General features: G+C 43.9%; 1 protein-coding gene across 1 annotated transcript in view; it reads right to left on the reverse strand.

Annotated features, from left to right (window-relative positions):
* Window positions 1-15,000, reverse strand: part of eml4 (EMAP like 4) — a gene marked incomplete at both ends in the record, with an annotated part of 45,213 nt that overhangs the window by 25,954 nt on the left and 4,259 nt on the right. The window contains one exon of the mRNA XM_080016486.1: window positions 12,407-12,648. Within this exon, the coding sequence (XP_079872612.1) occupies window positions 12,407-12,648 (242 nt within the window). The remainder of the gene's footprint in view (window positions 1-12,406; window positions 12,649-15,000) is intronic.

Genomic DNA, 15,000 nt, shown 5'->3' on the forward strand with positions numbered 1-15,000 from the left:
GGGTTTGCTGCCGAAACTCAGCGGCTGGTTTCACTTCTCGCATGCGCCCCATCTTTGCATTCCTTTCAATGTATGGCGGACCCCGCCACCAACAATGGAAGCAGCATAGAGAGGAGCACACAAACACATCGAATGGCTGTTTCTTACACAGTGGCAGTTAAATCAATATGGGATGAATATCAAACTCATTCATTGTCAATATGGCTCTTCGTGACAGGATTTCAGACCATGTTTTATCCTGGTGTTGGACTGATAACATATACACACAAAATATACTGTATATGGAGTAAAATAGTAAATATATATGGAGTATAGTATAATATAGAGCCTCTGGTACGAGAATCACTGCATCCTAAGAGATACGTTAGTATGCTGATAATGCATTTAGGTAGCGAGGCTGTTCACCAGTAAGGAGATAAGGATGTGGGTAGAAAGGCTGCAACACGATAAAGGAGTAAGGACAAAAAGGAGATGAAAGGGTGTTTGCCTGTGAGGAGATAAGGTTTCACCGATATTTCACAGGAAAGTAATAATGATGGGAAAAGATAATGTTCGAAGGGTTGAAGCTATTTCCACAGTAGAAGATGAGGCCAGAGAGGTAATGAGCTGAGAAGGCTGTGGGGATATTTCTGGTAAAAGTAGTCATGCAGTGGTGGGGCCATGTTGGAGGGAGGGTTTGGTCATAGGGAAAATGTAAAAAGTACTAATGTAAGTAGTAATGTAAGAAGTAGTAATGCAAAAATATAGTAATGTAGGAAGTAGTAATGTGGTAATGTAATAATGTAAGAAGTCATACTAATGTAATAATGTAAGTAGAAATATAGTAATGAAATAAGTTGTAATGTAGGAAATAGTAATGCAGTAATGTAAGAAGTAGTAATGTAGTAATATGGTTAGTAGTAATGCAGTAATGAAATAAGTTGTAATGTAGTAATGTAGGAAATAATAATGTAGTAATTTTAAAAAGCTGTCATAATGTAGGAAGTCGTAATGTAATAATGTAAAAAGTAGTTATAGAGTAACTAAAATAAGTTGTAATATAGTAATGTAGGAAGCAGTAATGCAATCATGTAATAAGTAGTAATAGAATAATAAAATAAGTTGTAATGTAGGAAGTAGTTGTGTTATAATGTATTAAGTAATAATAGAGGAATAAAATAAGTTGTAATGTCGTAATGTAGGAAGTAGAAATGTAATAATGTCAGAAGATGTACTGCATCTAGAAATCCTGCTGTGTTTTATTATATTCTACAGCACTCTATCCTGACGGTGCCAAGGCAGGAGGTTTTATTATATATATATATATATATATATATATATATATATATATATATATATATATATATATATATATATATATATATATATATTTATTTATTTATTAGCAGGAAGTAGATTCAAACTGCTATGAGTTGGACTTCCTGTGCAACCTGAAACAACCTTCCTGCCTGGTTCACTGGAACCATCCAGCACAACTTGTTTGATTGTTCATCGTCCCTGATCCCAGTGAACAGGGACTAATCCAACCAGGAAGTCCTGACATCCAGAGCAGGGCGTGGCTTTCACTTCTTTTGCAGATGGAGTGATCGCATTATGCACTTAATTCCACATCCAGTACTCGCACGGGGAAGAAATGCTTCAAGTTAAAATGCTTTTCCTTGACAAATGAGGGCCACATACATCCATCGTTTTTTGGGGATATTTAAGGTCTGACCCAAGCAGTCAACGAGACGTGCCCGCGAAGACGGCAGCACCATAAACTTTATTATTCATTTAGATTCAGGCCGACTCGCCCTATTAATTTCGTTATTGATTTTGTCTACATTTTATTTAAGTGAAATGTTAATTAAAGCGGCTGCAGTTTGTTCTAACGCCAGCTCTGATGCATGTCACACCTACGTGTTGGCCTCATTTATTAAACGTATGTAAAAAAGCAAAATAAATAAATATATTTATATAACCTACACATTGGCTTTGATGTGCTTGCACCAGAGCTTCCGTTAGAACAAACTGGTGCCAGTTCACGTGTCCTGGCAGATTCCAATGTCTCGGACAAACGGGAGAGATTCCAGTCAAAAATCATCTGTGTTTATTGAGCTTAAAAACAATTGATAAGCAGGTAATATAGAGAATGACATCATCAAGGCATGTAGATTGATGTATAATATATTTTATTGAATATTAAAAATAAAATAAGTTCTGTCAGTTAACGGTGTTTTATAAATTAATTGAAAAAAAAGACAAATATTACGACTTGAAATTAAATAATTTTTTAAATCAAACAATTGCAGCCGCTTTAATTAACATTTTACTAAAATACAATTTTGATCAAAATCAAAAACAAAATAAATATGGCGAGTAGGTCTAAATAAATGATAAAGTTTGTGGTGTCTTGTCGATACATTTGACATAATGGATATTTAGCCTCTGCTTTGGGTGGGAACTTAAATATCCAAAAAAACACCAAACTATGGATGTGTGTTTTAAATAAGCCCCGCCCACCGCCTGTGGGTGGGGCTTATTTCTGTATCAAAATACGTGATTGGTTAGAGGTGAAAGGTCAGCTTTTGATCCTCCAAACTGATTGGCTTTACATTGCAACTTGTCAAACAAAGAAATTAAAAGATATGTGGATTTTTTTCATCTGAATCATCAAATCTATTTTATTTCGACATCCAAGAAAAAGAAAAATGTTATCGTTTCATCTCACAGCACTTGTTCAAATTGTTCTTGCAGGGAATTATTTTAAGCAAACATTTATGAGATTTAAATATGTCGGACTTCAGCAGGCTTTCCCGGCCAAAAACCGGCAAGTTCCGGATAACTGAAACTCTGACATGCAGAGCCTCGTGAGGAAAAAAAAAAGGATTGAAAAAACAAAAAAAACAAAAGGAGAAGGCCCGTCAAGACAAGTTCTCCATCGATCGATAAGTCGCACCCACCCCAAAGCACCGGGAGTGTTGGGTACGCTTTGTCACACACCCCCGTCAACGGATCTCTGGTATTACGCTGGTTTTTGGTGTATGGGGGATGTTTAGACTGCAGCCGGGCTGTTGGTGCTATGAACAGTTGATCAGGGGCCATACCAAATTCACCAAATTCACCGCTGTGAAGATCACATCACGGACTGTAAAATCTGTAAAACCGTGAAGGTGCAGAGGAGCCGCTGAGCGACAGCGTTCTCATTTCCGTAGATATAAGGAGCCGTGGTCGTGTCCACGCACGAATCAGGTATTTTTTTTGGCAAATGTAAATGAAATGATTTTCATACTGCAGAGATGCTGCTCACATCCTGAGTCTTTTAACAATGGCGCCGTTGAGTGAAACTTTGCCGCATGTGAGGAGAGCAGCTCGGCCTGACTGCGTGCACTTCAGGAAAGTTTAATTTGATCATCGCCGTGAAATGTTGTTTTTCTCGGATAAAATGTGTGAAATCTGTCATTTTGGAGAATCGAGGTCCGTGAAATGAGAAACGATTGAAACCAACACTTTTCATCGTTTAAGACCCGGTTGGGAATGTAATGAACATAACGTTTAAAGGGATACTACAGCTCGGCATGCTAACTGTGTTAGCACAATGCAAGGCTAGCCTAGCTCCTGTGAAATGCACCGTCCAGCCTCTGGAGAGCTGAGTTGTCCAAGAGAAGACACATCTTGTGCTTTTGTGACGAGTTCAACTAAAAACGAGATTCTATTTTTAAATGCGGCTACATTGAATTTGTTGACACAGGACTAATATTTGTGTATATGGAGAGCATTGCACAGAGATAAGTGTGTGTGTGTGTGTGTGTGTGTGTGTGTGTGTGTTTGAGTTTTGCAGCAGGTGGTCTGTGTCTGGTCAGTTATCTGTTCAAACCTCCTTATCAGCTCTCGCCACACATGTTTATTATGACGGATTTCAGGTGGATGTTCATTAACCTTTCCCACAAAGATAATAAAACGTACAGACACACACACACACAGCGCTGCGGTTGTGCTCTGAGCGTCACTGCAGGGCTGTAAAGCAGCGTGGGCGTTGTTCTGTGGAACCGCAGCGTCTCTGTCGTCTAAATGAATGATTATTAGAACAGTTGGCCCAAGATATCCAAGTACGCTATTAAGGTGAGGTTTTTAGAAATAAAATGCGATGAACCTCAACCTCTTTAGGGGATTGATTGATGAAATGATAAGCATTGTCACACATAGATTAATAATAATATCATATATTGATATGAATCTAAATGATTAATGAATTCTTCCATATTGATTGATATTTAGGCTACGAATCTGTAAGTTTCTCTGCTCCACACGCACGTAGCAGACAGACAGAGCATGTATCTGCACGTCAGCAAGTTACTACTACTGTGTGTGTGCACGTGCACGTGTGTGTCTCAGACAAGTGTCAGCTTGTCAGTAGATGTGTTGTAAATTCTAACAGTGGTCTGCCTGTCAGCGTGGCACGCACACACACACACACACACACACACACACACACACACACACACACACACACACACACACACACACACACACACACACACACACACACACACACACACACACACACACACACACACACACACAGGGTCTTTGTGCGTTTCCAACTGGAGAAAATACGACGGGGAAAAGGCAACAATTAGACCCCCCCAACCCCCCATTCCCGGAAAGAACCATCTGGATGGGGGGGCAACAAGCAAACAAGAACCCAGCAGCACGACTTTGAACCTTCCTAACAGAGGTGTGTGTGTGTGTGTGTGTGTGTGTGTGTGTGTGTGTGTGTGTGTGTGTGTGTGTGTGTGTGTGTGTGTGTGTGTGTGTGTGTGTGTGTGTGTGTGTGTGTTTACAGGAGGGCAGTTCCTGCTCGGTAGGTGTCTGTTTCCCGTGCTGAATGTTTAATGTGGGCTGGACAACAACGGTTGCCCGGTTCGAGCCACCGTCAACCACCTTGTGTGTTCCGGTCGCCACTCTCTCAACCAGCGTGGGATGTCTGTGTACAGTATGTTTATCAATGTTATCCATCGATTTAATCCATAGAATCAATTATAAAAGGGTTAGAATCTGGCAACCATTTTGTCCCTTTTGGCAAACAGCAGCTGATGGATGGTTGCCAACTTGGCAACCGCTTCTAAAAGTTGGTGTCGGGCCCCGGCCGTGCGGGCTACAACCATGCGAGTGTGTCATAGGATATTAAAATTTTATGTCACATTTAAGTTTGGTTTCAAATGCTTCATCATGCTTTTTCCCAATGCTTGTCAGATCAATTTCCAAAATAATCATTACTCGCAGCCTGAGGCGTCATGCACTACGAACAATAATAACAATTACATTTTTTAACCACTTCATAGTGACACGTTCACATCTACTAAATTGAATGAATCCAGCTGCTATTATATGGTTTTCTTGATAAAAAAAATAAATAAATAAGAGTAAACAAATAAAAACAACAGCCCATAATAACATGCAAGTGTCATAAAAATGGTGTCATAAAAACACGGCGTTTTCTTCCACAAAAACGACGTCCGTCCGTTGTTGCCATTCTCCACCCATGGCCTGCAGGCGTGTATAAATATGCTGTTGCAGATTGGGTGGTGTGGTGCGGTGGCAGGGTGGAATGTGCCGTGCAGCATATTAGTGATTTGTAGGTGACAAACTGCTAAAAATACCACCCCCTCCTAGCAGGAGCACCCGCAGAGCTGCAGCCACCTTTCACACGTCATCATGGAAAGTAGGACAATCATTTAGCAGCTCACGCAGGAGCGGTAGTGATCACCATTCAAGATGTTTGGAATAAATAAACAAATAACGACATAAGTTAATATACATTTCAGTTGTGTGAACCATTACAATCTACAACAAACATAAGGCGTGGTGAGATGCGAGAGACCAACGGTAATGATGGTTTAATCGAAATGATCAAAAATAAAAACAACATTTGCCGCAAAACTGAACCACAATGGAGCAGAGCTGAGCAACCAAACCAAACACCAGGACGCGGCCACGGGAAGGAGCTGCAGTCGTCTGCAGAGCAGGTAGCGCCGCGCTGCCAGAGCCCCGACAACACCACACACACACACCAGGAAGCGTGTGTGTGAGAAAGCAGACACCAGACAGCGGTAGCAGTTCATCTCATTATCCTGGTATTCCAGAACACACAGACACACAGACAGACAGACAGACAGACAGACACACTCTTCAAATTACCTTCAGCTGACTGTCTGCAAAAAATTCCAACTATTCTTCTTAAACTGTGCGGCTTTCAATGGGTCGTCTGACACACACACACAGACACACAGACACACAGACACACACTCTACAGGTTAATCACAAACGTAAAAGCAACTTTTCATCACAGTCGAACCGCCAAAGAAAACAACAGACAGACAGTAGGTCAGTATGTCAGTGAGCCTCAACTGTCTGTCAACCTGTCGGCCCCTATATGTCTGTCTGCCTGTCGGTCCATCTCTGTCTGTGGAGGAAACTCCTTCTCTGTATAAACTGAAACGGACGACGTCTTTTCCAAAGAAAACACGAGCGCAAAACTGCTTCGACCAAATACCAGACTCAACGCCCGTCTGCAAATATACAGTCTACTGACACACACACTGACACACACACACACTGACACACATACACTGACACACACTGACACACACTGACACACACTGACACACACACACTGACACACTGACACACACTGACACACACTGACACACAAACACTGACACACACACTGATACACACTGACACACAGACACACAGACACACACACTGACATGACCTTTCACCTTATGGACAGTTTGGTGTAAACCATCTGAATGGGTAACAAAAACAGGGCTCGACGATAGCGGTTGTCGAGTTGCCCCAGGCAACCAGATTCTGGGCCATTGGCAACCATCTTGTGGGCTTTGGTTGCCCCGTTGTCAAACAGTGCGGTATTCCTCGATGTCTGTTTGGCAATCTACAGATTGATAGATCCTAGAATCTACGGATGTATCAATTGATGTCACTCAATTATAAGATGGGTAGAATTTGGCAACCAACAGCTGATGCCTGGTCGCCAACTGGGCAACCACTTCTCAAAGTTGGTGTCCGGCCCAGAAAATGCACAAGATAAATTGGCTACTGGTGGCTTGTAACAAAATCACACACACACACTGTAGGGGCCGCACAGAGTGTGTGTGTGTGTCCGTGTCTAGCACCTGGCTCGGGGTGGGGGTCTATTTTTACTCTGCTGGCCGTTAAAGAGCTGATTGGCCGAGGTGGGAGGAGGTGGGAGGAGGGGGGATCTGTTTACTGGTTCTGGTTCCCACGCCGGTGCTCTTCATCGCAGAGAACCATCGGGGCGTTTGCGACGTTTTAATCACAACTTGGACGTGTTTGGGACAAAGACGAACCGCGCGGAACAGGAAGCTCCTTCCTCTGCGTTTCGCTTGCTGCACCGTCGCAGTTATTTCAGCGGTGCCGTCTTTTTGTAAAGTCGCAGCTTCCAAGTGTTTCCTTCCAAATTTAGGGGAATTTTGAACCAAAGTTTATAAATAAAGTGAATAAAGTCACTGGATGTTTTGCTGTTTGGCAACTTAATGGTTTTCAAGTCGTTGATGGAAGTGATTTGTGAAGCTCTGCAGGATTCCCTTCCCGGGGGCGTGTCCACGTGCTATCTGGGATTGTGGGATTGTGGTAATACAGTGATTTAAGGAGTATTACACTAAAGTAATTACACTGCACCAGCTTCTAAACAACACTCATAATATCCCCATTACTGGTGATTGGTTCTCAAATATTTCTTGTGTGTAAATATCTCCTGAAAGCAGCAGGAGTCATCCACAAAATACCTTCAAATGACCCAAATCAAAGACATGATCAGGGCCTTCACATGAAGACAAGAGGCTGACATGTGGAACTTACTTGTCAGAAATGGAAATGTAGGTATAATCAAACAAAATTATTATAATTTATTTCTGTAACAAACCTATAATTAACAGGTAATAATTACATTAAATAATGTATATGTACACTGTGTGTGTGTGTATATATATATATATATATATATATATATATATATATATATATATATATATATATATATATATATATGGGGTGGGTACGTTACAACAGGCCGGTGAAATGCCAGTGTGGACGACGCGGAAAGAAATATTTATTAATTTTTATTAAATTATATTTTCTCTGTTCAGCATTTTTTTTTTTTTAATCATTATTGATGTTAGATTTTGATTTTCATTAGAGGAGGCACAGTGATTAAATCGATGTTTTAAACGGAACGTGACATGAACGTTATTATCTTTTATATCACAATTCAAATCATATCCATAATGGAGCGCAGAACAAAGTTTTGGTGAACAGGGCGTGTGGAGAACAAAGATGTGGGCGTCAGATTTTAAATTCACCGTCACTCGTGCTGGTTCTACGGGGTTCAGCGGGGGGCGCTTCACTCAGTGCTTGAAGTGCCGGTGCCCACCGGGATACGCAGGCACTTCTACCTTTCACTCTTTCGCGTACGGGACTTTTTCCTTGTGTACCGGTGTGCACCAACACTTCTACCAAACTGTCTGCCATTTCGAGTGGACATATTGTAAAATACATCCTATTTTATTGAGTCAGAGCGCACCTTATTTTGCTTTATCACAACACACAAGGTGCAAGCTCCGGCCCCGGCCCGGGCCCGGGCCCCGGCCTCCAGCTCCGGCTCCGGCCGTGCCGCTCTGGCTCCGTGTGTGAGTCCGTGAGAGAGGAACTCCTGCCCGGAGCTCAGCTGGAAAAGCTCCGCTTCAGCGATACACTACGCAGTTTATTTTGAGATAACGTTATATTAGAGATCACATTTATTTTTCACTTTCCCGATCAGACAACTGCACTAGGCACTCCACTTGCCCCAACATGGAGCTGACTTGCCCCGGGGTGGCGGACAAGCGTTAATGTCGAGCCCTGATTAGATTTCCTCAGTATACCCCAGCCCCAACCCCAGCTATGTTAGAACTCATTTATCCAACATGATATTAGAATCTAACAATTTTACAAAGTCAAACTCCAAATCAGATCAAATAATATGTGATTGGATGATGTGCTGATTGTGACGCTCCAGTAGGATATTCAGCCTCTACGAGACTCAACTCATCCCCAAAAAAAAAAACTGGTGCAGTACAGTACGTCCCTCCGCAGGACACTATCAGTGTTGGGGTTAATGCAGATTAGGGTTAGAAGAGGGTAATTAGGGATTAGCATGATTAGGGAATGGATTAGGAGGGGAGGGGGACGTGGGGGGAAGGGGGTGAGACTGAGAGGTCTGAGGGAAACGCTGGAACCTGCAGAGTCATGGCTGATGGAGCCGGTACCAGAAAGCAGGAAGGAACTGGACCAAGAGAGTCCAAAACGCAGCTGCTCAGGAACGGTACCGCTAGCTTGGACTGCCATCTTATTACTCTGTGGGTTCCCCCTCAGGTCTGCGTGTGCGTGTGCGTGTGTGTGTGTGTGTATACAAAAACTGCAGTGATTGAGTGAATGCACACTGACAGGATCAGGTCTCTGCAGAAATTCGGGACGTGACCACAGTCCCACTTCCCGTCTTTTCGCCCGTTATTAACCGGAGAGTGTTTGTGTGATTTAGTTTAAATGCACCCAGCAGGCTCTGGGATCTGATGCTCCAGATCCTCCACCTCCAAACCACCTCACACCACCCCCAGAGTCCATACCCCCTTCAGACCACCTCACATCAGCTCCACAGAGTCTACACCACCCCGGACCATCCCAGACCCTCCGTCTCACACTGGCATCACATCTCAGACGACGTGTTCACTCACTCAGATAAAACTTAATTAAAGCAGCACTCGTTTGCAGCCAGTTCTGGGTCATTAGAAGATAATGAAAGGCATTCCATCCATTTATGTCCAACTTGCTGCCAAATGTTTGTTGTTTAAGGCCTGACAAGCTCCATGTGACTTCTGGTTTGAGCCTAATACCTCAATATCGACAATTTAACGATATTTTAGAGATGACTTTTGGTGCTTTTTGAGATATTCACACACAATAAATATGTGAGAAGCAATCGTCAGTAATGTGTTTGCACCGATCAGCCAGAACATTAAAAGTCCCACTAATAACCACTTATACTGTGTCGCTTGCCCTTGTGCCGCCAAAACAGCAGTCGAGGCATGGACTCCAAGACGTAAGCAGCAGATCCTTTAAGTCCTGGAAGTTGGAGGTGGGTCCCCCATGGATCGGGCTTGTTGTTCCAGCACATCCCACAGATGCTCCATCAATCGGACCCTGATCCCGCACATTCACATGACGTAGGAGGAAACGTGATTCATCAGACCTCCACCTTCTTTCATTGCTTCGTGGTCCAGTTGAGGCGCTCACGTGTCCATTGTAGGTGCTTTCAGGGGTGGACAGGGGTCAGCATGGACACTGTGAGCTCCCATACGCAGCAAGCTGCCATGCACTGTGTGTTCTACACCTTTCTATCACAGCAACATTCACTGTTTCAACACTTTGTGCTGCAGTAGTTCTTCTGTGGGATCCAACCAGACGGACTAGACTTCACTCCCCACGTGCATCAATGAGCCTTGGGCCCCATGACCCTGTCGCCGGTTCACTGGTCGTCCTTCCTTGGACACTTTTGGTAGTAACCACTGCACAGCATAATCTCTTGAACTTGAACTTGAACAGCGGGAACAGCCACAAGACCTGTGCTTGTGGAGATGCTCTGACCCAGTCGTCCAGCATCACAATGTGCTCCTTGTCAAAGTGGCTCAGATCCTTACGCTGCTTCAACACATCAACTTCAACAACTGACTCTTCACCTGCTGCCTCATATATATATATATATATATATATATATATATATATATATATATATATATATATATATATATATATATATATATATATATATATATATACACACACACACCATCTCTTGACAGGTGTCATTGGAACCAGATGATCCATGTTATTCACTTCACCTGTCACTGGTTTAATGTTGTGGATGTTCAGGTTATTATGCCCATTGATTAGAACAGTAGAACAGTCTTTGAAGTTCAGAAAACTTTGTTACTTTAATGTAATGAAACACAATATCAACAATATCTCAGAGTATATTGAAAATGTAAATCACCAATATAGCCCTAACTTCTTTCCCCACATTCTTAAAGAGTAATGAACCTTTTGAAAGTCCTAAACATGCTGCAAACATGACAATTACTACACTAGAGTAGTACGCGGTCCACTCCTGCATCTCATGCTTCTGCACTTGTTGAACTTTATTGGTGATAGACCGACCGTACAGAGTCCAACATCTATGATAATATGGTGTAAATGGCAGTATTACCAGTTTTAACGCTGTGATATTCCAGCAGGTCTCGAATATCCAGACCAATATCACATGTCATCACCAGGTGCAAATACTTGTGTACGCATAGAGAAATCTCTCCATTTCTCTACCTTTTCATCTAAATGTTATTTTTTCACATCAAGGAGCCTGTGGGGTCCCCGGAGCACACGTTGAGACAGGCCAACACCGGGACCAGGCCGTGGGGCCGACTTCCTGCCCAAGCCTCACCAGGTCATTAGCTGCAGGTGAACGCTGCAGGCACAAGTTCTGAGAATTTAAACACTGTGTATTTCATGTTGTTGTTGTTGATGTTGTTGTTGTTGTCCATGTTGTTGTCGTTGTTTGTGACATTCTGGCCTCAACAGATCCTAACAGCTTTAACTGACCACGTCTGTCACACAACAAAGCCAGACAACACCTTCACTCTCTCTCTCTCAATTCAATTACAATTTGCCAAATCCGTTCAATGCCAAAGCATAACCAGACTACGGTGCCTCTCTTTCTCTCTCTCTCTCTCTCTGGTTGGCTCAAGGGCACTGTGGCAGACAGACTGGCTGTGTAAATCACTTCCTGTCGTTATCCTCACCTCCCACCGATTTGACCCAGAAACCCAAATCAGAAAAACACATGTGACGTCATGAACCAAGTCCCCAGACGTCATAACTCTGCACATTGTTGGAGACACAAAGCATCCAACCCAGGGAGGCTGTTTCACTGGACGGACACTACAGACACTACAGACCCTACAGACCCCATGGCCCACAGCACGGACACTACAGACCCCACAGCACGGACACTACAGACCCCACAGCACGGACACTACAGACCCCACAGCACGGACACTACAGACCCCACAGCACGGACACTACAGACCCCACAGCACGGACACTACAGACCCCACAGCACGGACACTACAGACCCCACAGCACGGACACTACAGACCCCACAGCCCGCTCCTCCTCTTCCTCTTCATCAACACAGCAGTGACACGTGTCTGCACATTCCGCAGCGCTCTGCGGTCAAACCCTCCGCGGTGCGGGCACCGACCCCTCCCCCGGGCCGGACCCGGGTCCCACTCACCCAGACTGCCGGTGAATCCGTCCATTGCTCGGCTCGCCCGCCCTCCCTCCCTCCCTCCCTCCTCCGCCGCCGCCTCCTCCTCCTCCGGCGGGTTCGGTCTGGTATGCGGCTCCTGGAGACGCGTCGACCTCCGTGCTGGTTCCTCCAGACGGGGAGACGGAGCGCGCAGACCTGGGGGCCTGGTGCGGCCTGGTGGGGGTCTGCTGGAGGTGTGGGGGGGCCTGGTGGAGGTGTGGTGGGGTCTGGTGGAGGTGTGGTGGGGGTCTGGTGGAGGTCTGGTGGTCACCTTCTCTCTCTTTCTTTCCTCTCCTCTGTCTTTCTGTCTCTCCCTGTCTCTCTCTCTTCCTTCGCGGAGGGGGAGGTTCCGTTCTCCGTATTGCGCGTTTCCGACTCCGCCCGCTCTGGCACGGAGCTGTTCCCCCGGAGGAGGCGCGGGAGGAGCGGCTCCCCGCGGCCCCGCAGCCCGCGCCTCCGTCGGGGCTGCAGCGCCACCGTGCGTCCGACCGCCGCTGGAGGCGTCCAGGAGCGGGCGGCTCTCCACGGACGTGGACTCGCTCCTCGTCGTCCGCCGCAGCCGAAGGACGTTTCCTCCTTCCCCTCCCGCCGACACGTCCCCTTTAAATGGCCGCTGACCTTCCTGCGTGACCCCTGACGTCACGTGACGGGGCGGCACCACCTGTGCTCGACGTGACGTGACGTTCGTTCTCTGATACCGTGACGTTAAATAGACGTAACAGAAGCAAGTTGAAGTAAAGTAAATGTCATCAGTTTGAATCCAGTTTAAAATAAGCAACACCCTCTTTAATTTATTTTTTATGCAACACTTTCTTTTTTACCATTTTATTGAAATCGTTTGACTCGTGTTTATTATTGTGCTGTTTATTATTTGTTATTATTATTTTTTGTTCTGTGCTGAAATGTAAAATCACTTTGAGCTGCATTCTCTGCAGGAAAAATGTTGTACAAATACAGTTTTATTATTATTATTATTTTGACACTTACATTTGTCCTTCATAGGTTTCGTGATTCTGGGTATTTTCAGTGGGAAATTAAACTTTTGAAACAATCAAACTCAAACGACCGTAAGTTGCCATAGACGACGCTCTGCTCGGTGCTGCCCCCCCGCGGCCCGGGCTTGTACTGCAACCCACCACCGCGCGTTGCTGTGCGCTCAATCAGTTGCAGTGCACGTCGCGGCCACGGGGGGGCGGCACCGGCTCATCCCGGTGGAAACATACGCAGCGTTGACGCAGAGAAGCAACGATCAGCTCAGTGCGACGGGAAAAAGACAAAAAGCAGAAGAGGGAGCGGAGTCCATGCAACAACACGCTCCTCCAGGCAAGTTCCCACTGTTTTTCCTTCGTAAAGACAATGGAACGCTCCGTTGTTCTTTAACTTAAGAGTTATGGAGCGTGAACCTGCACCTATGTCCATTGATATCAAATGTGAAGCCAATATCAAAATAAGTTTCATCAGAAAAACGAATTTTCTTCTTTGATTCTTCTCAAAGCCGCCAAATATTCTATATTCTCTAAAATCTTATGAACAATAAAAAACGTAAATGTGTTGATACGGATGTGAGCGCCGAAGCAGATCTAACGACGACAATAACTAGGAAAATGGAAAGAAAATGAAGATAAATAAATGCATAATGTTTGTGAAACAAAAAAAAAATGGTGAATTTATTTACCCAATTGTATTTAAGAATTACCATTTTTTGCCTTCTTTTAATATTAGAGATAAAAATATTAAGAATAAAAATATTAAATAAACATCGTTTCCGTCCAGTTTCCGGAAGACGCTTGTTCGCCAGCGCCATCTTGTGGTGTGAGGAGGGACCTGCTGTCAACAGGTTACATGGGAACGGATTTTATATTTATATTATAACTAATTTCATAAGGCAACATCGGCAATCAGCACATTGGTGTTTTATGATTTGATAAATGATAATATTCGTATTATTTTATAATTATAACTATTATATTATTCATTTAATCACGGTCCCATGAGAAACTTTACTCCATGCTGCTAACCCATTTGCTACGGAAGCCGAGTGTTTTTAATTATTTATGCTTAATACCTGATTATGTCACAAGTCAGTTTGTAGTTTAAACTAAGTGGAAAACTACAAGTCATGTCATTGTGATTCCGAAAATCAATTTGAATGACAAAACCTCCTGTGTTGGTGGACAACAGACAAATATATTGAGCAGGAAAAGGTGTAATTTCAGTCCAGCGCCACGAGGTGGAAGCAGAGGGTCAACTCTCATTTTTATGAACTAAGTGTGTGTGTGTGTATGTGTGTGTGTGTAAAGTATTGTTTCTATCTCTACTCATAAAAGTGTAACATCTTCAGGATGCACAGCTGCACATTTAATTTCCTCATATGAACTTGTGCTTCACTTCATACACTTTATATGAAAAACATTCATGTAAAATACGTTAAAACACTGAAAGGTGTTGGTTCATGGACTCACTCACACACACACACACACACACGCATGCACGCACATGTGCATGTCTGTCTTTCTTCCAGCTGTCGCCACGGTAACAGAGCTGGACTGTTCCTGGGCTTTCGTGAAAATAAACAGGAT

The sequence above is a fragment of the Zeus faber genome (assembly GCF_960531495.2).
Source record: "Zeus faber genome assembly, chromosome: 16".
Classification (NCBI taxonomy): Eukaryota; Metazoa; Chordata; class Actinopteri; order Zeiformes; family Zeidae; genus Zeus; species Zeus faber.